The 25719-nt window shown below is 38.5% G+C and overlaps 1 protein-coding gene across 7 annotated transcripts in view; it reads right to left on the bottom strand.

Annotated features, from left to right (window-relative positions):
- Nucleotides 1-5745: 5745 nt before the first annotated feature.
- st3gal4 (ST3 beta-galactoside alpha-2,3-sialyltransferase 4) overlaps nt 5746-25719 on the bottom strand; it is a 112011-nt gene continuing 92037 nt past the window's right edge. For 4 of the 7 annotated variants that reach the window (XM_012966318.3, XM_012966317.3, XM_012966314.3 and 1 more), the window contains 6 exons: nt 22000-22063; nt 21140-21235; nt 18045-18234; nt 14267-14395; nt 8109-8252; nt 7347-7937 (listed from right to left, as the gene is read on the bottom strand). In XM_012966318.3, the coding sequence (XP_012821772.1) occupies nt 7851-7937; nt 8109-8252; nt 14267-14395; nt 18045-18234; nt 21140-21235; nt 22000-22063 (710 nt within the window). In that variant the 3' untranslated portion in view covers nt 7347-7850. 7 annotated transcript variants of the gene reach the window in all.

Here is a 25719-nt window from a genome sequence, read left to right as displayed (position 1 = left end):
AAGGAGAAAGGAAGGCATTTTGGCATTTTACTGCCAATAGATTAGTCACAATAGTGCAAACTAGAACACTATATTTAATTTGCATATTCTTATTATATTTATTTAGCTCCCTCCGTTTGTTTAAGAAAGCAGCTGCCATTTTAACTTGGTATCCCTAGCTTACTGCTGCAGTTCTAGTCATTGGTAGTTCAGATCATACATTCCAAAAGGAAGGGGGGGGGGGGGGGTGTTCTTATGCTTTCTTATGGAAGGGGGAAGCAGGTGAAGGGAGGGGGAGAGGAGAGAACTGAGTAGACTCGTGCCCCAAACCTGAAGGAGCCCTAAAGGAGAAGAAGTCTGATACTGAAGAACATGTTTACAAAAAATGAGACAAGAAATCAAGTGTTTCTTTTGATAGAGGATACATAGACCTTTCTGATAAAGCTTATTTAGTTTTTACCTTTAGTTTTCCTTTAACAATGAAGAAAGAACAGTTATTCCATATGTCTTTGCTTATTTTGAATGTTATTGGTTTAATGCCAACTATAAAACCATGGTGTATTTCCTCATAGTCTGTTCTGTTACAAAAGGACATAGCAGCTTACTCATTTGAGCTATTTTAAAATTTACAGTTTTAGGATTAAGGTTGCTACCTTTTGTGGCTCAGGAGTCTGGGCATGGCAGGGCAGGTGACATCATGGGTGGGACAGGGGAGGTGTGGTTATGACATCAGGGAGCGGGGTTATGTGGCAACCAGTGATTGGCTGAGTGCCATGCCATTAACTTTAAAGTCCTGTATGGATTTCTTAATTTGAAAACTGGACAGGTGGCAACCCTATCTAGGATGCATCTATTCCATAGTTTCTGGATTTGAACAAACTGCATCATTTTTGAATACAAGTTTGCCGCATTCACTTGTCTAGTGTACTGTACTTATTAATGTCCTTAGTGCAGTATTTTGTACTAGACCTTGGGCTATCACACTGCCAACATTGTTGTATTTTCTTAAACTGTAATTTTTGGAATTTGCTCCAGGCCTAGTCAGTCAAACAATTCATGTACCTTGTAAATAATATGGAATGATGCAGAAACTAGAATGTTCCAAGTTGCATGTTTACTTACCCTAACATGACTTTTAAAAAGCAAAAAATCTGCAGTTCAGTGAGCTGATAAAATTGAGGCGGAAATTACAAGTAAAGCATTTAACATTCCAAAAGGAAGTCCAAACCATAGCAAAAGATCACAAAAGGTGAATCAACTCCTATAAATTCTTCCTTATCACTCAATCACTATCACTATATAGCTACTCAACATCTGGACTGTCATGTCCACCCCATATAAGGGAGGAGGATGAGGACCAGCTACTATTGCAAATGGAGGAGGCTTCAAAACTAGGTCAAGTTGTTATTATGGGGGACATCCGGACATTGACTGGAGTAATGGGGGGGCCAAGTCAGAAAAAGCTAGTTGGTTTGTAAATATGCTAAATGACAACTTTTTATTTCAAGCAGTTCAAGAACATGCTAGGAATGATTCTATTTTGGACCTGATGATATCCAATACTGAACTGATCCCTAACATTTATGTAGGTGACCATTTAGGGAACAGTGATCATAACATGGTCTCCTTTGAGATAATGCTGCAGACACAGCTGAATAAGGGAGTAACTAAAAACTCAATTTTAATGTGCAGCCTTTGCCAATATAAGGGCATCTCTGCAATGTGTCAACTGGGAAAGGCTTTTCACAAGGTTAAAGACAGAAGAAAAATGGAACATCTTTAAAACGTTGCTTAGCAAGTGTACAGATCAGTATATTCCCCTTGTAAACAAGGAGGAGCATCACAAAGCATATTATGTTCTGATGATACTAAATTGTGCAAAACTATAAGTTCCATGCAGGATGCTGCCACTTTGCAGAGTAATTTGATTAAATTGGAAAACTGTGCAGCAAACTGGAAAATGAGGTTCAATGTGGACAATTGCAAAGTTATATATAAATGCGAGTTATATACTAAATGGTAGTGTGTTTGGGTATCCTTAACTGAAAAGAATATGTTTTTTTTTTGTAGATAACAAGTTGTCTATTTCCAGGCAGTGTCATTCTGTGGCTACTAAAGCAAAAAGTACTGTAAAAAGGGGCATTGACTCAAGGGATGAAAACATAATTTGCCTCTTTATAGGTCTCTGGTGAAAGAGACCTATAGTGAGGTTGTGGAATGCCCTTCTTAGTGATGTTGTAATGGCAGATTCTGTCAATGCCTTTAAGAGGGGCCTGGATGAGTTCTTGAACAATCATAGTATCCAAGGCTATTGCAATACTAAAATCTATAGCTAGTATTGATGATGTATACTGTAGATAGATCAGTATAGGTTTGTGTGTGCTGGGTTTACTTGAAAGGGTTGAACTTGATGAACTCTGGTCTTTTTTCAACCCTATGTAACTATATCATGTAGGTATAACATTCTTATCCCACAATATCTAGGGATATCTGTCCCATATAGCTGTTATCATGATGTGCAGGTTTTACCATACAGTGTCTTCAATTCCTCCAAGCTCTAATTAATTTTCTGTAATACCAAAGATGTAGCTTTAAATAGTTTAAGATATTTATGATGCATCAATATTTCTCTTTGTAGATTTTAAGCTATTTTAGGCAGGGCCCTCTTCACCTCTTGTATCGGTTTTTGGTTGCTTTATGTTACTCTGTATGTCCAATGTATGAAACCCACTTATTGTACAGCGCTGCGGAATATGTTGGCACTTTATAAATTAATGTTAATAATAATAATTTGCAGCAATATTTGAAGCATTATGTCAGCAAATCTTTTAGCTTACAGTGCTCTATAAAAGTCATTCACACATTGCTGATAATCACCAATGCGTGTAAGCATTGTGTCTCATTTTAATTAAATCAATAACCTAAAATGCCAATGTTTTGGGGGGTTGGTTATGACAACAGGGGGCAGGGTTATGACATGGCAATCAGTGATTAGCTGGTTGTTGCACCATTTATTTAAAAAAAAAAAAAAATTCTGTTCGGATTTGCTACTTTGGACAGGTGGCAACCCTATCTAGGATGCATTAAGTCCATAATTTCTACATTTGAACAAATTCAAACCCTATCTTTCACATTTAAATTTAAACAAAACCGAAGAATAATTACATCATCTTTGAATACAAATTTGCCACATTAACATGCACTGCACATATTAATATCCTTGATGGATTAAGTGCAGTATTTTGTACTAGACAAAGGGCTATCACACTGCCCATATTAACATACCTATATTTTTAGGTCATCTTGTTCCCTAAAGAAGTCTGTCAAGATCAGTTTTCCTGGTATTGCCCAGATTTAGGCCTTCCAACAAATAAACTACATCAGCAAAACCATGCTACACTATAAAATGCCATAAAATTGTTCAGTATATTCTTGGAGTAAGTCAAATTACACAACTTGGTAAATTACATATGTACCTTTAGGCTATATATCAATATTATCAATAGCTTTCTGTGCGTTACTGTATTAAATGCTTTAGCAAAGTCCAAGTAGATGACATCCACTGCCATTCCAGCATCGAGGTTCCTGCTCACCACCTCATAAAAGGCTATTAAAATTGTTTGGCAAGATCTGTCACACATAAATCATGCTGGTACAAACTTGTATTGTGATTTGCATTGCAATCCCTTTTTACCCCTTTCAAAAGCTTTTCTACCACTGATGTCAGACTAACAGGTCTATAGATTTCAGGCTGAGAATGGGATCCCTTTTTGAATAACATAACCAAAGAAGACACTGAGGGTGGGAGGGGGAGCAAGACTGACAATGGATGAAAGGAGAATAGGCGCTGCAGCAGAAGGAACAGCAGGAGGAGAGGAAGAGGTGGGATGCAGTGGGACTGGAGACTGATTGATGGATTGAGGGTGGGACCATGGGATCAGCAAAAGGAGCGAGACTATGGATAGCGGAAGGATGTGAGCGCCAAATAGAGGATGACCAGGATTAAAGAAGCATAAGTTCTCTGCATGTGCCCCCACCCCAACTGCAGCATCCAAATGCCCCAGAACCACTCTGCACCAGTCCATGTCTAAGTCTGGTTCTAGGGTTGCTGAACAGGAGAATACGCCTTGAAAGTGGACGTTTTTGGCAATCAGCACAAGAATATCAGGGATCAGGAGAGATCAGATATGACCGGACTTAAAGGGGCTGTTCACCTTTGAGTTAACTTTTAGTATGATGTAGAGCAGTGCTGTTCAACTGGTGGCCCACGACCCCCTATGTGTGGCCCCCCACCTGTCTGGCTGCTTTGATGTCTTACCTTTGTGTAAGCTTTAAATGGTATCAGTACTGAGATTAACCTCAGATTCCGGCTGTTATCCCCCTGTATTGTTTAAAAATGTAATCCCCTGTGTTGTTCACACCTTTCAATCCCTGCATTTTTCACCCTCTGCATTTCTCACACCTCAGGCTCAGACTGTAAGAACCCACATAGTTCTCCAGTTCACACCTCAGACTGTAGGAGCAGTAGAAACCCTCAAATGAACCCTTCACACTATAAAAAGAACATATACTGAGGTGGTACTGCAATTAAAAAGTTTTTTAATATATAGTTATTGTGCAGACTGTAGGAGCAGTGCCAGCATTGTGTCACTGTATGCTGCCTGTGTGTGCCATACTCTGTTTGCCCTATGCTGCCTGTGTGTGCCATACACACAGGCAGCATAGGGCAGGCAAAGTATGGCACACACAGGCAGGGTAGGGCAGGTAGTGTATGGCACACACAGGCAGGGTAGGGCAGGCAGAGTTTGGCACACACAGGCAGGGTAGGGCAGACAGATTATGGCACACACAGGTAGGGTAGGGAAGGCAGAGTATTGCAGGTTTTTGCTGTACTACCACCATTAATATGGCTATGGTCATGTGATAACACGAGTGTGGTTTAAAAAAGGGGAGTAGCCAAAACTGGCTTCCATGCCAGAAAAATTCCAGCCCTCAATTCCACACAAGTTGGACAGCACTGATGTAGAGAATAAGATTCTGAGACAATTTGAAATATTAAACTTATTAAAAACTTAATATTTTATTATTTGTAGTTTTTTTTTTTTTTTAATTATTTCAGTTTTTGTTCAGTAGCTCCACAGTTTGGAGTTTCAGTAGCTATTTGGTTGTAGAATCCAAATTACCGTAGCAACCAGGGTGTAGTTTAAACGAAAGACAAGTATATGAATAGGAGATGACTTGAATAGAAAAATAAGTACTAAAAAGTCACGATAACAATTAAACTTTAGTTTCACAGAGGAATAGTTTCTTGGCTGCTGGGGTCAGTGACCCCTGTTTTAAAGCTGCAAATAGTTAGAAGAAGAAGGCAAATAATACAAAAACCATAAAAAATGAATAATGAAGATCAATTGAAAAGCTGCTTAGAATTGGCCATTCTATAACATACTAAAGTTTAGTTAAAGGTGAACCAGCCCTTTAACTGCTACAAACCACTCTGCATATTTCGATGGTGTGGTTGGTGAGGGGGCCTTTTGCTTACAGGTTGAAATAGTCAGGTTAGATTTATTGGGCTATAGGGGAAAGGATTTGTGTTGTGAGGGAGCAAGAAGAGGATGAGCGTAGTTACGTAACAATACCATGGGCACCTAATGAACAATATAGTGGCATAAGTGGGGGAAAGACAACATTCCAGAGAGGTTGTAGATCTACCTTCAGTAACAATTATGAAAATACAGTTAATGTACATTTTAACATAAAGAACACAACTTGTTAGCACATTTTATTTTCAGTTGTTTGAGGAGGTATGTTAGAAGAATACAGATATAAAAAAAAGATGCCCACAATTTATTTAAAGAAGCAGTGATCTTATAAAAAATATCATGTTGGTAAAACGTCATTTTATTACATTTTAAAAATATAAAACAGCTTGGATGAAGAAAAGATACAGTCTGTTTCACTCTAGTTACTCTTTTCATTATCAAAGGTGCTCAGAAATAATGTGCCCATAACCTCTTGATCACTTACAGATTAGTATATCAATACATTCATTCATTTTGGTGTGAGAATGTTTTAGCCTTAATTCACTGTTCTTGATCCTCAAGCTGTACCAGTAAAAATAAATCCAGTTCATACAGTATCTAGTAGTGATCTAAGTAATGTATCTAAAGCAATTGAACTTATTGAGTATTCTTGAAAACATTTCACCACTTATCTGAGTTAACATCTGTTTCTTTCATCTTGCTATACATATGCCCCTAAAAATCCTATATAATTATATATATTTATAAGAGACTGGCGAATATTCTTTCTGGCAAACTGTGGTGAACGCTTGTTGCATTCTTTAATAAATATGCCTCAAATACAGAACTTCAGGCTGTGGTGCTGAATGAGATGAATATAGAAATCAATAGGGGCAGTATTTACTTGCATAGGCCTGGTATATAGTCCAAAATGCTCAAAAGCCCTGTGTACTTTTCTTTTTTTTATCCATGCTTTTTGTATCTGTCCCAAAAAAGTGAACCAGCACCCAAGGCTTCCCCTGCTAAACTGCACAGTTGTTCCTGCTCTAATTTATACCCAACTGTAAAATCCTCTCCTGGTAATTCCTTCATTATTAAAAAGACAAGATTGATCATTGACAAGTGGTAGGGATCCAGGTATCTGACCTACTCAGCAGACTATAGTGGTCAGTAACAATGGAATAAAGAGGGAAAATTAATTAAAAAGACACATCAAATAAGGTGGCAGCAGCTCAATACTTTGCTTAGAGAAAGGCATTTAAAAAGCAATGTTTTAGAATGTGCTATTTAGTTTTAAAATAATAAATAAGTATATAACATTTTATATCTCCTAGTTTCTAATAGACAAGATTTGAACTTCCATAAATCACCTTTGCCACTTGGATAAAACTAGTAAAATCAGAAGAACAATTATCTAAGCATTATTCCAAAAGCAAAAAACAACCACAAGCAACCAAAAAGCTCTGGTAAAATGGACTCTGTGGGACTCTAGGGAGCTCTGTTTTTAACACTTTGATATAAATGCCCCAGTGTATAAGATTTTCAAGTAAATTTCGTCTTGAAATAATACGGGACACAGTATGGACTCACAGTATTCCAATGCTGCTTAATGAGACATAACAAAAACTCTCTAAAAGCAAGCAGCATAATATGGTTATGGCACCCTGATAACACATCTGCTATTTTTATATAAGCGTTATTTACCACCCATTCTATTTTCAATCTAGATGATCTTTTCAGGGATTTTACAACATCATACATGGAAGGAAATGGCACATTAAAAAAGGAGGCCCGCCCCTAATCGAATACTCTTTAAAGTTATTTTGTTTCTTAATTTTTTTTAAAAAATCCCAGAATCCTCAGTCTGGCTTTGTACAGCCCATACAAAAGCCAACCATTCAATCTTCTATAATAATGATTAAAAAAATTAAATAATGAATGTGCAATAAACTTGGAATTGGATTGTTAATAAGTACTTAAATGTTCCATATGTGTTGATCTTCAGTCCTAGACAAGTCCTCTTCATAAATTGTTGGTATTGACAATACCAGTGCATACATTTTCCAAATAAATATTAAACTGTTGATTGCATTTCTTTTCTTTTTTCTTTACAAAATGTCCTTTGATTTAAAAAAAACAAAAAAAAAACAAGTCCAAAAAAAGTGTCTAGAAAACCCTCTGCTTTCTATCTAATGTACTTTGTCTTTATTCAGTCCACAGTCATTATTCCACTGGAGACATTCCATATGTCTTCTTATACTCCATGGCATTACAGAATCTACCTTGTGTATCTGGTAGGTATTGCCATAAGTTTACATTCTCCAAAGTTCCAAAGCGGGAGAGGAGTAACATTCAAAAGTAAGTCAAATTGTGAATAATATTTTGCTGAAGAAGATTTTTTATTGCTTGAGCTTCCACAGTGATGTTATGCTCAGACGCCTATTAAAGAATCAACATAAGAACATAGATAAATAACAGATTATACACAATTTTAATGCACTGGAGCTAAGATCTTTCATTAAATAATTTAATGGGTCTGATATTGAATGGAAGTGTGTATAAACTCCAGTCAATGTAAAAAAAATACATTTTATAATTGTAGAAACTTACAGACATGGACTTCAAGGTCACCTTCTCATAGTAGTGGATGGGTTGCTTTTTATTGGTGAGTGCAGGGTACCCAAAACCTGCTATGTGAACCATGTCACAGAAGTGCAGAGCAAAAGTGATAGCTAGCAATCCTGTTGTGGGTTTCTGTAGTGAAAAATGTACAAAGTATCAAGTGTTAAAACTCTGCTTGTCTTAAGATCTGTACCATTTATCACTTTTACATTTCAAACTCATGTCTGGTATTTTTTTATATTTTTGGAGCTAAAACAATATGAAAGATCATCATAACTAGGCATGGAAACTCTCGGGCACTTTATTTCAATCTGTTAGCTTAAAATAAACTAGACACAGAACCCTTTGCTCCCACATAACACAGCCATGTGCCATGTAAAAGGTCCAAATTAGGGTTGCCACCCAGCCAGTATTTTACCGGCCTGGCCAGTAAAAATTATGTTTGATTCCAATGTTATTAATAGGAAAAAACAAAGTATATTAAATATGACTATGAAGAGTTACTTTCATCCAGGTCATGGTATATGTAGTATAAATAAGTCTAAAGCAACTGGACTTGTTTAGTAATCATTGAAGACGTTTCACTACTCATCCGAGCAGCTTCTTCAGTTCAACTGACTGGTATGGGAAGTCCTCAGCATATGAACTCTTCCACTAATCCAATTAACCCTTCAGAGAGGCGACACCTGAAACTCACAGAGGTGTGAATGTTTTGGAGTTACTTTGAAAGTATCATGCAACTCATCGAAACAGGGATGGTTTCTCTACCTTGACATGAATGGCCTCTTTTACACCTCTTCCAAACCAGTGGTCTGCTTTGTCCAAAATTTGGACGTTGCTATTTTCAAAGGAGTGTCCCTTGTCGTTTAGGTGTAGAAATACAGCGGAGTCCTGGCCTGTAGAGTTCGCCCTCCTATGTTGAGCCATTCGCTTGTAGAGCAGTTGCTTTTTCTCCCCCAATGTAAAAGTCTGTGCACTCCTCGCTACACTGCGTATACATCATTGCTTTGTTTTTCCTTTGGTGTTGGTTCCTTTGGGTGTAAAAGTTTTTGTCTCAGTATGTTGGTAGGTTTTAAAAACACAGGGATGTGGTGTTTGTTGAAAATTCTCCTGAGTTTCTCCAATACTCCTGCTACATATAGTATGACTATATTGCGCCTACTCTGTGTCTCAGGATGGTTATTCCTTTTGGTGTTCCTGTTGGGCTTAGTTGCTGTTGTTTTGACAAAAGCCCAGCCTGGGTAGCCACAAGTTTTCAGTGCTCCTCTGAGATGTTTGCATTCCTTGTCCTTGGACCCTGTGGTGTAGAGTTCTAATGACACCCAGTTTGTGTTCCTGCGGATGGTAGAATTTGCAGCGGCAAGCACTGTACACTGCTATAGTTTCACTGATAATAACCCAGTATAGCTCCAGGCCCTTGAAGAGTACCTGTAACCCACACCTAAAAAGCTGCATAATAAAAGTATGTCATACAAAACTTGTCTGAATGTCTACAAAATGATGCTTGCTTGCTGTGATTTTGGATCCAAAGACTGAAGGAAACAATATTTAAATAATTTGTATAGTATAAATAAAGTTCATTTTGCAAAGCTAACATGATAGCAAAGGCTTTGGAATTGTTTCTTAAAGGGGAACTATCATGAAATTTTTTTTTTGATATAAGGTTGATCTCATTACAACAGTCAACTTTGTAAATATGATTGATTAAAAGTTATGAATGGTTTCATTGCTATAGTATGCTTTTCTGTATCTGACTGGCTGCACACATTCTTTGACTCTGTATCTCACTGAGCTCTAAGTCGGAGTCGGGTTTTGATTGACAGGTGAAGCTCAAATTCTTATTGGTTGCTAGCATCTGCACAGGTCCTTTAACCTTAAACGGTTTTTCTCAGGACACCAGGACTGCGTGAACAACACTTGGCGTCCTTGTAAACCACATTGTCTTAATATTTTGTGGGCAAAAGATATGTTGTAGGGGTGGAATGGTCATGGAAATAGGCATGGAAAGTAAGCGCCACAAGCGCCGCAACTGTGGTCAGCACATCGGTAGCACCTGTGCAGATGCTAGCAACCAATAAGACAAGTGCCGGCGCTGCTACTGAGATGGTCAGCACATCGCTAGCACCCCCCCCCCCCCCCCCGCGACAAGTGCTGCCGCTGCTACTGATATGGTCGGGGTCCTGCCGCTCCCTACCTCTTGTGCTGCTGCTCCGTGTCTCCAGTTTCCAACTGGCCAGCCCTCGGCCATCGGAGGTGATCCGAGGTGGCTCTGCTACTGCTGCGTCTGCACCTAGCACCCCCCCCAACAAGCGCCGGCGCTGCTCGGCACATCAGTAGCACACCAAGCCACCCCCGTGCGACAAGCGCCGGGGCTGCTATTCTATTGAGCTGGTGCTGCTGGTCCCTACCTCTTGTGCTGCTGCTCCCTGTCTCCAAAGCCACAGCCTGGGCAGCCCTCGGCCATCGGAGGAAGGAGATGATCTGCACTTCAGGCATGCCTGCACAAGAGGTAGGGACCAGCAGCACCAGCTCAATAGAATAGCAGCCCCGGCGCTTGTCGCACGGGGGTGGCTTGGTGTGCTACTGATGTGCCGAGCATTTCAGTAGCAGCGCCGGCGCTTGTTGGGGGGGGTGCTAGGTGCAGGTGCTAGGTGCAGACGCAGCAGTAGCAGAGCCACCTCGGATCACCTCCGATGGCCGAGGGCTGGCCAGTTGGAAACTGGAGACACGGAGCAGCAGCACAAGAGGTAGGGAGCGGCAGGACCCCGACCATATCAGTAGCAGCACTTGTCGCGGGGGGGGGGTGCTAGCGATGTGCTGACCATCTCAGTAGCACTTGTCTCGCGGGGGGAGGTAGGGAGCAGCAGGACCCCGACCATAGGGGGTGTTACTCATGTTATAATCTGTGAGTATAGGGGCTATTTTTCTACTTTACAATTTCACCCTGCATACCAGTGCCCTAAACTTTGATTGACAGAACTGCTTTTCTTCAGATGCCACCAACTCTGTATACAGCAATAAAAATGTATAAGGTTTTGTAGTTTCAATTCACATTAGACCTATCTCATTAAAGAATACATTTCCCTTTTTACACAATATGCCAAAAAGTGATCAGCTAGGACCTTTGTACATTGCCTTACTTCCCCCCCTTTATATATTTATTGCATGTGCATATTGTGGAAACATGTCACTTCCTCTCAGTATGGTACATCTTGTGGGTTGTCAAAGCTCGTGTTTGTGTACGTAATAAGACTTTTTTCAAAGGTTTGCCTTTTTGATTGGACTTACGTTTTGTCTGCTGATATAATGTAAAAGTTTTTGTGAGTGCTTTAAAACTGGTACAATAGGGAACTGCCACAAGGGGAGATTAGGTTATTGCTTTCTTATGGTTATTGCTTTGCTTGGCATACGTTACAGAACAGACTGTATCTGCGTTATACCTGCTTATATCAAACACGTGTAAAATTGGTAAAAAGTCCTTTCTACACCAAAGCACCAATCTGCAAAGCTTTCCTAAAATTAGTGGTTTTTATGACTTTTCTGTAAAATGCCTAAAAGTGTTGCAAAATACTTGAGACTGGGGCGGAGGTTCACCTTCCAGCAGGACAACGACCCTAAACATAAAGCCAGGGCAACAATGGAATGGTTTAAACCAAAACATATCCATGTGTTAGAATGGCCCAGTCACAGTCCAGATCTAAATCCAATGGGGAATCTGTGGCAAGATCTGAAAACTGCTGTTCACAAACGCTGTCCATCTAATCTGACTGAGCTGGAGCTGTTTTGCAAAGAAGAATGGGCAAGGATTTCAGTCTGTAGGTGGGCAAAGCGGGTAGAGACATACCCTAAAAGCCTGGCAGCTGTAATTGCAGCAAAAGGTGGTTCTACAAAGTATAGACTCAGGGGGCTGAATAATTACGCACACCCCACTTTGCAGTTATTTATTTGTAAAAAATGTTTGGAATCATGTATGATTTTCCTTCCACTTCTCACATGTACCCCACTTTGTATTGGTCTTTCACATGGAATTCCAATAAAATTGATTCATGTTTGTGGCTGTAATGTGACAAAATGTGGAAAAGTTTAAGGGGGCCGAATACTTTTGCAAGCCACTGTAAGTTGTGGAAAAGGAAATTAGTAAATAACAGGATTCTACTTACAGACAGTAGATACAGTCTATAGGACAGGGACCTCTTTACTTTTGTCTCTTTGATACTTTTGTAATTGTAATTTTTTTATTTATTATAAAAATGACCCCGTGTTGTATTAATTTATTCTGCTGTACAGTGCTGCATACATAAGTAACACCATATAAATAAAAACATACATACATATACAGAACCAGATATTCAACAAAAAAACAAAATTTTAAACATTACATAAACATCAGTACACTATTTAGCAAACTCTCAACTGTCTGTATTTGACTGAGTGTGCAGGCATAACTCTGCCAATAAAATCAGAAGGTTCATGTATATGAAGAGAACCGCCTTACATATCTCAGAAGGAGCTTTCAAAATAACAGTTGATGTGAGGATGCTATTCAGTATGGAGGAGGAAGGGTGGGACTTTGCTAGTTGCTAAGTGACATCACAGCAAGGGTGTAGCCACTCCCATTCAGCAATTGCTTGAACTGTCTCTCAGAGAAAGAAACCTAACTCTATGCAATAATATCTAATTTTTTTTAAAAAGTAAGCATTTCTTATAAAGAAATATATTTGAAGATTTTAATATTTTCATCTGCACTATCCATTCGGACAATTTGATTTTCATGATAGATCCCCTTTAAGGAGACAGGTCCCCTTTAAAGGAGAAGGAAAGACTAAGTCACTTGGGGGTGCCAAAATGTTAGGCACCCCCAAGTGACTTTAACTGCTTACCTTGTACCCCGGGCTGGTGCCCCTGTTAGGAGAAAACCGCACCAGCCTGGGTTACATGCAGCGAACGCTTCCTTCTTCCGTGTTCGATCTGCCGGCAAAATCCCTGGGCCGGCGCATGCGCATTAGAGTGAAAAGCTTACTTTTTTGTTAAAGTTTGGCTTGTCACTTTACTGCGCATGCACAAGGAAGAGGAAGCGCTCGCTGCAGCTACCCCGGGCTGGTGCGGTTTTCTCCAAACAGGGGCACCAGCCTGGGGGAAAAGGTAAGCGATTAAAGTCACTTGGGGGTGCCTAACATTTTGGCATCCCCAAGTGACTTAGTCTTTCCTTCTCCTTTAATAACACTAACAACTGACAAACAAACTACAGTTTGTATAAATAAATTGCTGGGTAACCCTAGAGGCAGCCATTCAAGCAGAATAAAGCAATGCTTTATTTGTATATCTCTACAGGACCATAGAATAAAAATATCTCATATAAAATAGGACATTTGTTTATTTGTAGGTGTTGGATGAACAGACAAAATATTTTCACTCTTAAATGTTAGTGGTCCTTTAATGCAGTCCTGCCCTCACACCGCCTACAAATTATGGTGCAAATTTTAATTGCAACATAGCAAACTGACCCCTTAATAGACTAAGGGGAAATGTAATAAAAGTTTGCTCATCTACGGCTAATGCCAAACATGGTGTTGTGCTTCAGTTTTAAAAATCAGCGGCTTAATTATGCCAGTGCATAAACACAAGCAGATTCAAGCTAATTTCAGGCAGGCCTTTCCTTTTAACTCCCCCTTACTCGGTTGGGATTGTTAGTATACACTCGTTCCCTGGAATGCATTGCATTACATTCTCGTATTACTGGTGCCATCTTGAAATTCAGCGTAGTTCAGCAATGTTTGGTAGCTACCATTAAATTTATTTGCACCATGCTTCCTGCTGACTGGTATCTATAGGTAATTACCTTTTATTACATTTTCCCAAGCAGAGTTTCATTATTCTGATGCATGTATCAAATAAAACAAGGTTAGTAAATGAGCTTTGATAAAACGTGTGCCAACATAGCAGGGCACACACAAATCAAATGGTGAAATATAAAGTCAGCAACATTAAACCTTAGCAATATAAAGCATACATTTCAACATACAGTTCAGCTACCCTTGATGGGGGCTATGGTTTAAAATTTCTTTAAAAAAAAAAAAAGCAGCTATAGCTAAAAAGTAACAGGAGGATATGCTGACAAACACAGATATAGCACTGATATTTCTTACCGGTATCATTTTTTTAGATTTAAGAATCTGTGTAGCAGTAACGGACATGTAATATGGGTTTAAGATGCGGATGTTTTCAGGTTCTACCTCCCAAATAATAGGAGGCATTTTCCAAAAACCTTTACGAACCTAAAAAAGAAGAGATTTCATTTTAAATGATTGTTGACTGGGGTACATCACAAGTTAGTAAATATCAGAGGAAAAATTATTAAGCCCAGAGGAAAAAATAGTAAGCCTCAGCTGTCTGCTGGCAAATGCACGGAAATTAAAGGGGATATATACCATACATTTTTACAATGCACTAAACCATGTAAAATAATGTAAAATAGAAGTGCTTTTATTTTAATACCTTTGGGTTCAAATATGTCCATAACTGCTTGAAAACTGTGCTCTACTTCCGGTTTAGACTCTTCAATATGTGGCTGGGGCTGCCTGCCCTGATAGACTTCACTGACAGAGCAGCAGCTAATTAAAGTGCAGTGAATATGCATAGGGTGGGCGGGGCTTTGCAATGTCACAGGCAGTCTGTTCCTCTCTTCCCCTCCTTGCAGCAGCACAAAAGCAGAGAGACACAGAAGGAGGAAACTGGGAGGGGTTTTCCCTGCTGCTGCTGAGTAAAGCCTGTCGGTCAGTACTGTGACCACTTCCTGTGGGAGACTGAAGCGACACTCCCATCCTTCATTTCACTCTGGCTTCTGACCTGAGAGGTTGTCTCTGCAGCTCTCATATAATGACAGTTTTAGGAGGTAAAATGCTTTCAAAATATCTTTCTTTCTGCATCATTTCACATTTTGAGGGAGGATGAATAGGATGAATGTAACTGAATAGGAAGTTTATATAAAATGTCTTTTATAAGGGAGCTGGAGTTAATTGCATGTACAAAAAATTATGATATAATTGGCATCACTGAAACCCCGTGGGATAAAAAGTGACTTGGCAATAAATTTCAATTGTTACACTCATTTCAGGAGGGGAAGAGGGATTAAAATGTGCAAATGTGTTTTTCTGTATGTAAACCAGAATTAAAGACATTCACTAAAGATATTACCAGGTATAGCACTGGGGAGGTTATAGAATGCAACCTATAGCCCAGCCTAAATATGTAACCAAATGCAAACAAAAAAATGTCATTGGTGTATGCTACAAACCACTCACTATATGAGGAGAATGAATCTCAGCTACTATTACAAATGGAAGAGGCTTTATAACTAGGTCAAGTTGTTATTATTTTATTATCCACTGACTGAACTAATGGGGTGGCCAGATCAGAAAAAAGCTAGCAGGTTTGTAAATATGCTAAATGACAGCTTTATATTTCAGGTAGTTCAGGAACTTACCTCTGTTTGTCTGGAGGCTCCCAGTCGTTCCTATTCACTTATATACTTGTGTAGTGGTGAACTATAAACTTAAGCTTAAATTTAATGGTTTCTTATAACAAGCCAAACGCTCACCAAATTAGACTACAGGTCCGGGTGCTTATGCCCCGAACATCTCACTCTGTAGATATTCAGTCTTCATGTTAGTGCAATTAATATACTACGTACAGTTGTGAACGGTTAGATATACACTCAACGCTTCCTCTCAGTGGCCCGGGTGCAATGCCCCAGACCCGCAGCAAAGGAAAACACGACCTCAAATCAGGTGTAGAAACATCACCGGCATGCACTCAACGGACTCCAGGACAGCGGTTGTAAAATTTCAAAAAGCTTTATTCAACGATCCAGACCTGATGCGTTTCGTGTGTTGCCACACGTATTCATAGGTACAAAGTCAATTTTACATCCCCTTTTTTTTTCTCATTTTACTTCCCCTTTATTCTCTTCTCCTGTAGAGAACAAATAATGTAACCTAAAGATAACACTAAGGTGGATAGAAGAAATGAGATTTGTGTAATTTATTGCATTATTCATTGGTTCTTATTGTTTTTACAAAGAAACTTTATTAAAATATAATAAGGAAAATAGGAAGTGACATCAGAAGTGATGTCATCTCCACATGCTTTTTAAACTTGTATCAGTTCACTACTGGCAACACACGAAACGCACCAGGTCTGGATCCTTGAATAAAGATTTTTGAAGTTTTACAACCGCTGTCCTGGAGTCCGTTGAGTGCATGCCGGTGATGTTTCTACACCTGATTTGAGTTCAGGAACTTACTAGAAAAGATTCACTTTTGTAATGACTAATAATAGCAAATTCACCCATAGCATTTGCACAGGCGAGTATTTAAGGAATAGTGATCATAACATGGTCTCCTTTGAGATTTTTTTGCAGAGACAACTCTATAATGAAATTTTAGACTTACAAACTTTAGCAGTATAAGGGCACCTCTGAAGAAGTGAGACCCTTATCAATGAAGACATCAAATGGCTGTGATGTGAGCAGCAAAAAAGCAGAAATTCTGAACTGTTATTTTTCTTCCGTCTACACAACTGAGGAACAATCTAATGAAGACTTTCTTTTTAACAGACCCAATTCTAATAATATAACTATTAGGGTTTCCACTAGTGATGAGCAAATTGAGAAATTCAAAAGAAACTAGGACATGTAAAGGTAAACAAAGGTCCAGGCCAAGATGGTGTTCATCCTAGTGTACTAAAAATCTTCATTCTGTGCTTGCCTTATATCTTTACAGTTTTTCAGGATTCCTTGCAGTCTGGCATGATGCCAAGATTTTGATGAATTGCTATAGGTCTGTTAATCTGACATCAGTGGTAAGAAAGCTTTGGAAAGGGGTAATAAGGAATAAGCTACTTGAATACATTTAATGCATAGAGATCTTAGACTAAATAATTTGCATTCTATGAGCAGGAATCTAGACGGTAACATAAGTTTAATTGTTACAGTAAGCAATATTGGCCAGGAACATTACATTAGTACATGAATAGAGGAACTGGCTGAAGCATAGATTATAAAAAATGGTGGTAAATGGAGCATTTTCTAATTGGATCAATGTTAGTTGAGTACGGCAAGAGCCTTCACCCTTTGCTTTTTAAGTTGTGTATTAATGACCTTGAGGTGGGAATTTATAGTAGTGTCTCTGTTTTTGCTGATTATGCTAAACTGTGCTATAAGTTCCATGCAGGATGCTGCCACTTTGCAGAGCAAGCTAATTTGTAAAATTGGGCAGCAAACTGGCAACTGTGCATATGCTTTTGTATTCATTTTTAGGAATCAGATGCAATTGCAACAGGTGCACAACAACTGTGTCAAGAACACCCCCCTTCCTTTACCACTGCAATAAAGCTGGAATTTTGGGAAAAAAATGCTGTATTGTGGGAAAGAAAATACACTTTTTCCACTGCACTTGCAGACATACATCTGCTCTTGTATGTTTTTTTTCTGCAGTATAAAATAACTACTCATAAAATTCAATTTTTCAATTTGTGTTCCATTTCCACACTATTCATATATAGTATTTATTTTATTATTTTTTCTCATAGTTTTTGACATAACATTTTGTTGCCAGGTACCCTTAACATTTTTTTCTTTTTGCAAAAATGTACTCACGTTAGGAATCTTAAAACTATAGCAGATTTAGTCGGCTGTACCAGAGCTAATACACATCAGTGTTTAAATCATGTAAATTGTTGGTTTTAGATATAGGAATAGTGGGCATAGTTTCCCAGTACAGGGCAGATCTGCATGTGGGCAGCAACCCATAGAAACCAATGAGTGGTTAGCTTTTACTCAACCTAGTAAGATGGTTCTTGCCAAGAATGGCAGACAAATCTGCATGAAAATAAAGAACTTGATATTAACAGAATTCTATAGCATACCCTTTTCTCATTGTTTAAGATTATCTTCATCCACTGGATGTCCAGAGGTTTGAATGGTACCAACACCAACAGAGTGTCTGGGTTGTTATCCAACTGAGGATCAAAATCAGCAGACTCTGGGTAGAAAAGGCGCATGGTTGTCTTACTGCCTACATCTTTTTCATATTTATGAACTGGAGCATTGTTTATCCTATAAAAGAAGGAAATAAATATAAGTGCAAAAGATAAGTATAGTATTGAGGAACTGTAATAAAATCCTTTAACTGAAAAATATTCGAAATGCGACCACTCTGCCAGTGGAAGACCAGTGTGCAAACTATTGTGTATGTAATAAAAAAAAAAAAAAAAAAAAGATTATATTACCTTCAAGTGTCCAAAATTGAAGTACCTTCAATTTTCTGATTTTCTAATGAAGAAAATGGCATTGTAATATACAAATTTGTATTACCGTATATACTCGAGTATAAGCCGAGTTTTTCAGCACCCAAAATGTGCTGAAAAATTAACCCTTGGCTTATACTTCCCTCCAACTAACACCCTCTGCTACCTGATTCCCTGTACTCTCTTCTCCATGCTGATCCTTCCTGGTTCCTTGCCCCGCCCCCCAGCGTGACTTCACATGCTCCCTGCTTCAGCTCCAGTGTCTATGCGTGTAATAGGGGGAGGGAGAGCAGGCATGCAGGGAAAAGCTCAAACTGGCCTGCTATTTATCTTTTTGAGTGGCAGAGCTCTTTGATGCAGGCAAGCAACGGAACGGTGAGTGAGGGAGAGTGAGGGGGAACTCCTTAAAGTAAAACTCACACTGAATAGGGGGGGAGTAGGGGGGAGCATGGCGTCTTGCATACTGATTCCCTGCACGTATTTGTTCAGTAAGATTGATAGAACCTAATTTTATTGGAATTTATTTTGATTATTGAAACTTAGAAGCTGCTGCATTTCCCATCCTAGGCTTATACTCGATTCAATAGGTTTTTCCAGTTTTCTTAGGTAAAATTAGGTACCTCGGCTTATATTCGGATCGGCTTATACTCGAGTATAAAAAGAAAATTCTGGGGTGTTTTATATAAGTCAATGGAAAATGCTGAAAATTAGGTACAAATCACAGTGGCTTGTCTCTACAATTTGCACATTGCTCTGTGTTTGTTTTAGTTAATGAGACATCCTTAAATTAATGTGAATTATTGCTAACCAGACCTTTAGGATGCATATGAATATGTGTGCATCTAAGTGATGATCTCAGCAGGTTTCAAGCCTTAGTCAGCCAGAAGTCAGTGGGGTTGAATTTAATAAAACTGGACAAATTTGCACATAGGCAGTAACCCATAGCAACCAATTAGTGACTGGCTTTTTTAAGCCTGCTGCAAGTTGAACAATGGATGCAAACATTTGATTGCCACGGGTTACTGCCCAGGTGCAAATTTGCCCAGTGTTTAAAAATGAGTCCCACTAGTGAATATTTATCATAATAATTTATTTATATAGCAACAGCACATTAAGGAGCACTTTACAATACTTTATAGCAAATAGGGGTCTTGCAATACTTTCACAAACAAGACTTACAGAGTAAAAAAAAATAGAGCTGTTAGTCACTTCTCTGAGCACTCCTTTTAGTGCTTAAAGGAGAAGGAAAGGCCTTTTAGTGCCAATAGGTTAGCCACAATAGTGCAAGCTAGAACACTATGTTTTTTCTGCAGAAAGCTTTACACACTAAGTAAACAGCTCTACAAGTTCTTTCTGTTCTTTTAAGATTGCAGCTGCCATTTTAGCATGGTCTCAGTAACTTCCATGCTGCAGCTCTATCTGCTGGTAGCTCAGATTACAGCACAGTTGGAAGAGAAGAGATGGGAGGGGGATTAGAAGAAGGAAGGGGGAGAGAGGAGAAAATTGAGCAGACTCGTGCCTTGCCCTGAAGGAGTTTTCTAAAAGCAGTAAGTCTGACACAGGTGCTCATGTATACAGAATAAAAGGAAAGAAATGTTGTTGTTTTTTTATTGAGGACACAGAGCAGCATTTCTGTAAGTGTTTATGGCTGTATTTACATAGACCTTTTTGATAAAGCTTACTCGGTTTTTACCTTTCCTTCTTCTTTAAGGAAGTACTGTATCTGGTTTTCATGTCATTTTTGAAATACATATAAACATAAAGACAAATATATGACTGTCCTATTACTAAAAACAAAGTAGAACTTAAAGCCAGACAAATAACCAGCCAGGACCAAGACAGAAATATCCAATAGACTGATACCAGCACGGGAAAATGTGAACAAAACCTAGTAACTGTCAGGGCTGTGGAGTAGGTAGATAAATTCTTCGACTCCGACTCCTCAGTTTCTGATACTTCCGACTCCGACTCCTCTGTTTTTAATATGCTAATGTATTTTATACATTCATTGAAGGAAAGGAATGACATACATGTCATTTAACCACAGAACTACTGGCTCTGCATTGGACTTTATTCTTATAGCAGAGAAGTAATTAATTATGACTGTCTGTGAATTGGGACATTTAAACTTGCTTTATTTTTTTTTTTTATTCCCATTTAAATTTAGTAGGAGTCGGAGTCGGTTCATTTTTTGCCGACTCCGACTCCAGGTACCCAAAATTGCCTCCGACTCCTCGACTCCACAGCCCTGGTAACTGTAAATAAGATAACTGTAAAAAAAAAACCAGAAAGCTAGGGAATGACAAGCTTTGTGGCTTAATGATATGCATTTGCAGAAAAAAAAAAAAATTATAAAACTTTGAACCACCTGCATGGATCCATACTTATATCTAGAACTGCACTTGCAAATGAAGTAGTTCCTAAGATACATACACACACACTTGCCCTGGTCACAGTATAAAGATTTTTGTCCCAACACATAAGAATTTACAAAGCAAGTGTACATTTTAAGGTGGAGACGTAACCCATAGCAACTAAATGGAAAAAACCTACAGGGGCTAAAAACATTCTGGGTTCCCCAGTTATATCTTTATTAAAAACACCCTACTGGTGTCATTGCTGGCACTTATTAATTTATATACTGCTTGCACAGAAAAAAATTGTCTATTGATAAAAAAAAGGGACAAGCCATATGCAAACCAGAACATTCTTACCTGATCACAACATCATATTTATTAATGGTTTCTCCCAATGAACTGTTTTTTAGTTGGTGCCCATTGCCAACAACCACACACCTCCGGCATCGCAGCCTGAAATACAGAGACATATGGCATTTGCTGCCATGACAAAAGGTAGAGAGCTGCAGAACAAAATGTAAAATAACTTAAAACCCCCTAAAATATAGACCAACTGAAAGTTTTTTCTAAAATGTCACTGTCTACACTGTCAATGTCACTGTTGCTCTCCAACCCTTTGGATGTTGCTCTCAGTGGCCTCAAAGCAGGTGCTCATTTTTGAATTCCTGGCTTTTGGGCAAGTTTTGGTTGCATAAAAACCAAGCATAATGCCAAACAGAGCCTTCTGTAGGCTGCCAGTCAACATAGGGTCTATTAAGTAGCCAATTATAGCTCTTATTGGCACCGCAGGAACATTTTTCATGCTTGTGTTGCTCCCCAACAATTTTTCCATTTAAATTTGGCTCACGGGTATAAAAGGTTGGGGATCCCTGGTCTACATCATACTAATAAATTGGAGAACAGTTAAAAAAACTGGTTAATGGGTTCAACAACAATAAATGCAAGATTTGGGCAAAATAATATAAATATATATCATACAAATAATACCATATAAAAACTATAAAACAAAATAAATGGCAGTAAAACACTAAATTACCCGGTATACCCGATTAGTAGCACCAAGGCAGACAATCTATATTCTTTAGTGTGAGTGATCCTTCTTTGGGACTATATACCTGTATATATATATGCTGGATGATCAATTAAATTAACCATGTAACTAAACCCCTTTAATGCTAAAATGTTGGATTATGGCAGGACAGGACTTGAGGCCTTACCGTTTGATATCCTCTGGTACATGGTAGCGATTTGTGAGAGCGAGAAATTTAATTAGCAGCTCCTCTGTCAAAGAGAAGGTAGATTATATTATTCAGCAGGAATATACTGGCAAGTACTAAAGTAACTGTAAATGAGTAGAAAGGGAATTAGCAAATATCAAACTTTCAAAAAACAAACAAAAAACTGTAGGGTTGCCACCATTTTGGTTTTCTAAAACAGGACAGTGATGTAAAGGTGGTGGAGTGATGATGTCCTAGGTGTGGGGGATGACATCAGAGGCAGAGAGATGATGTTGTGATGTAAAGGGGGGAGGGGTTGTGATGTAAAGGGGGGAGGGGATTCAGCATGGGCCTGGATGTCCCAGCACAGACATGTCTGGATATTAGAGAAAACCTAGACAGAGGAAACCAAGAGAGTTTTGAACTGGACAGCCCCAGAGAAAACGAGACAGGTGCCAACGTTAATATAAACACAAAATATGGTCACTACACAACCTGACTCTGATTGAATTGGATTATTCACTTGACTTTGTGTGTGCCTAGGGCTAGTGGCACGCAGTGCAGTTTCTCAGCTCATATTGATACCCAGTGGAGATAATGGGATACCCTCTCCCACAGAAAGGGCGGAAGATAGTGGAACCCTGACGTATAAAACCACATGTACCCCTGGACTAAGGCTTAAACAGCCAAAAAGCAATAGATGGAAATAAAGCATCTTCCCTTCTGTAACAGTGAAAGTGGGCCAAATTAAATTCAAAGAGGTAAACGTTTCTCCTAATTCAGTTCCAGACTCCTTTATAGACTTCTGGAGGATGCTTTCATTATGTCATCAGAATAGTGATACAATTAACCTCGCACTATAGTTTTATCCCTGGGTGCACTTGTATGTATATAGTTAGTATAATTTACGTAAGACATAGACTCACATATGATCAAAGCACACCAGTTTAGAACTATAAAATTAACTTTTATTATGCTTACTTTAAAATCATTATCTAAAAAATACACACATTATAAAAAATAGGACACATTCACCTATGGTTCAAATGGCAACACTGGGTCGGTCATTTGAAATTGCCTGCTTTACACCGTGAGGATCATATGGGCTGCTATTACACACTGTTCGCAGCTACACAGGCGCTTTGTACAGTATATATATTTCAGTTTCAGACTAGTTTTTAGTCTTACCAACAGAGATCTCTGAGTGTCTGCCGGCACTCAGTACCAATTTACATATACACAACTCCCAAATTTACCTTCCACAGTCAAAAGTTAGCAGGTAGCCTCAACGCTATACCCACTGCTTGTTCAACAACACAGTGTCTACTCCCCAGACCCCGCTATGTTTGTATGACGGCGCGGATAGTTATCAACAGATTTTTGTAAGTAGCTAGCAGCACTCTGTGCCAATTAATTTTAGCGATATCTAATTCACTCCCTCCTAGAGATTAACGAGAAGGCCCCGCACTATATATACTGATTTCTTCCACGGGACTCACTGCCACTTGCAGGGTTCCCACCACGCTACAATTATTATACTACTAAACTCTACAATTTACTGACTCTCACAGTCACTAAGATAAAATATTAATGCTCTAACAAGGTTCTCATTGTCTTGTGCCTACTACCATGACAGGATTACCTCGGCACAAGACCACACAGACATAAGGTTTAAAACGCCGACGCGCGTTTCGCAATCAAGCTTTTTCAAGGCAAATACCGGTGGGAGGGGCCATTAAATTTACTGAATGATTTTTGTACTATCTTGAATACCAATAATTTAAATATTCGACTTACCAAAAACACATCACAGAAGGCAGTGGCCTTTTTGGACCTTATGGTAACCATTGATGAAAATTTGGATTTAGTAACTGATCTGTACAGAAAGGAAAGAGCAACTAATACGATATTGCACTATGACAGTCACCATAAAAATACAGTTAAAAAGTCTTTACAGACTTCCCTTGAAACCTTTCGACTAAGATCTAAACAACTTAAAACTAGATTGAAGAATAGAGGTTATCCTAATAGGATATTAAAGCAAGCCTACCATAGAGCAGTAACTACAAACAGGGAACAACTTTTGAAAACAAAGCCGATTAGGACTCAAGAAGAATAGCAGATAAGATTTGTTACTACCTTTGGTCCACATACACAGAAAGTACAGCAAATAATATATGAGTTCTGGCCCATAGTACGCCAAGATCCTGACTTACATAGTAACATAGTAACATAGTAAGTTGGGTTGAAAAAAGACATACGTCCATCAAGTTCAACCATAATGCCTATACCTAACCTGCCTAACTACAAGTTGATCCAGAGGAAGGCAAAAAACCCCATCTGAAGCCTCTCTAATTTGCCTCAGAGGGGAAAAAATTCCTTCCTGACTCCAAGATGGCAATCGGACCAGTCCCTGGATCAACTTGTACTAAGAGCTATCTCCCATAACCGTGTATTCCCTCACTTGCTAAGAATCCATCCAGCCCCTTCTTAAAGCTATATAATGTATTACAATCCCTTTTGCCTGAGAAGGTATCTTTCTGTTACAGAAGATGTCAAAATCTGAAAGATCACCTAACTAGGAGTCACTTTGTAAACAGAAAATGCCAACCTCCGGCAAAGGGGACTTTTAAACGCGGGAATTGCGTATCCTGTAATATGGTTAAAAGTCAAGATATTTTTAGGGATCGTTTTGGTTATGCACATCATGTCAATGATTATATAAATTGTAAAACTCCAAATGTAAGTGTCCCTGTAGTAAACAATATATAGGGATGACAACACAATCATTGAATAAGAGAATACAACAGCATGTTAGCATCCTCAACACTGCTAGAGAGTATTTAAAGAAAAACAAAATCATAAGTACAGTAGCTAGTCATTTTCTAACTTACCATAATGCCAACCCGGGAAAGTTAAAGTTCTGGGGAATGGAACATGCATAGGAATCAAGGTTGTTAACCAGTATAGAATCTTTGCACTTTACTCTAATTTTCATCACACTCACAAATAATTATATATAGCACTTACACAGCAAAATACTCTTGTGATAATCATACCATTTGATATATGTAATACCGCTGTCCTATTGGTAATTTACACTTGATAAATATTCACTTTCTCATTATATTTCTCATTTATTTCTAGTAAATTTAATTTTATTAGTAAGTGTGCAATTTGCAATCACATTTAGCACTTTTATTAATGACGAGAAGATCTTCTCTTGGATATACCTGTTTCACACATGTTTTTGAACACGTCACTATCACAAATGGTTATCCCACACAAATATATAACATTCATTAATTTATGACACTCTATGTAAACAAATTTTTAATGATTATATAACCATTGATAAGAATTATCATCATTACATGTTAGACGTTTTAATATTATTGTCCATAAAATCTCACAGTTAAAATTAATTAACAGATATAGCTGATTATGTTGTACATTTTAATTGTCAGAACACAATAAGAATATGAACTCAAGATCCTTTTTATATTAATTTCCAATAGGTCAAAAATAAAGGACCTTATTAATATACAGATATGAATTGGACGTATTGCTATAGCCAGGATTTTTGAACGCAATAAAAGATATTGTGGTAGAAATGGTAGAAATGGAGTTTACAAGTGATTGCCTTGAAAAAGCTTGATTGCGAAACACGCGTCGGCGTTTTAAACCTTATGTCTGTGTGGTCTTGTGCCGAGGTAATCC

Source organism: Xenopus tropicalis, chromosome 7 (genome assembly GCF_000004195.4).
Source record: "Xenopus tropicalis strain Nigerian chromosome 7, UCB_Xtro_10.0, whole genome shotgun sequence".
In the NCBI taxonomy this organism is placed as follows: domain Eukaryota; kingdom Metazoa; phylum Chordata; class Amphibia; order Anura; family Pipidae; genus Xenopus; species Xenopus tropicalis.
The sequence above is the reverse complement of the archived record's forward strand: the minus strand, read 5'-3'. Positions and strand labels throughout refer to the sequence as shown.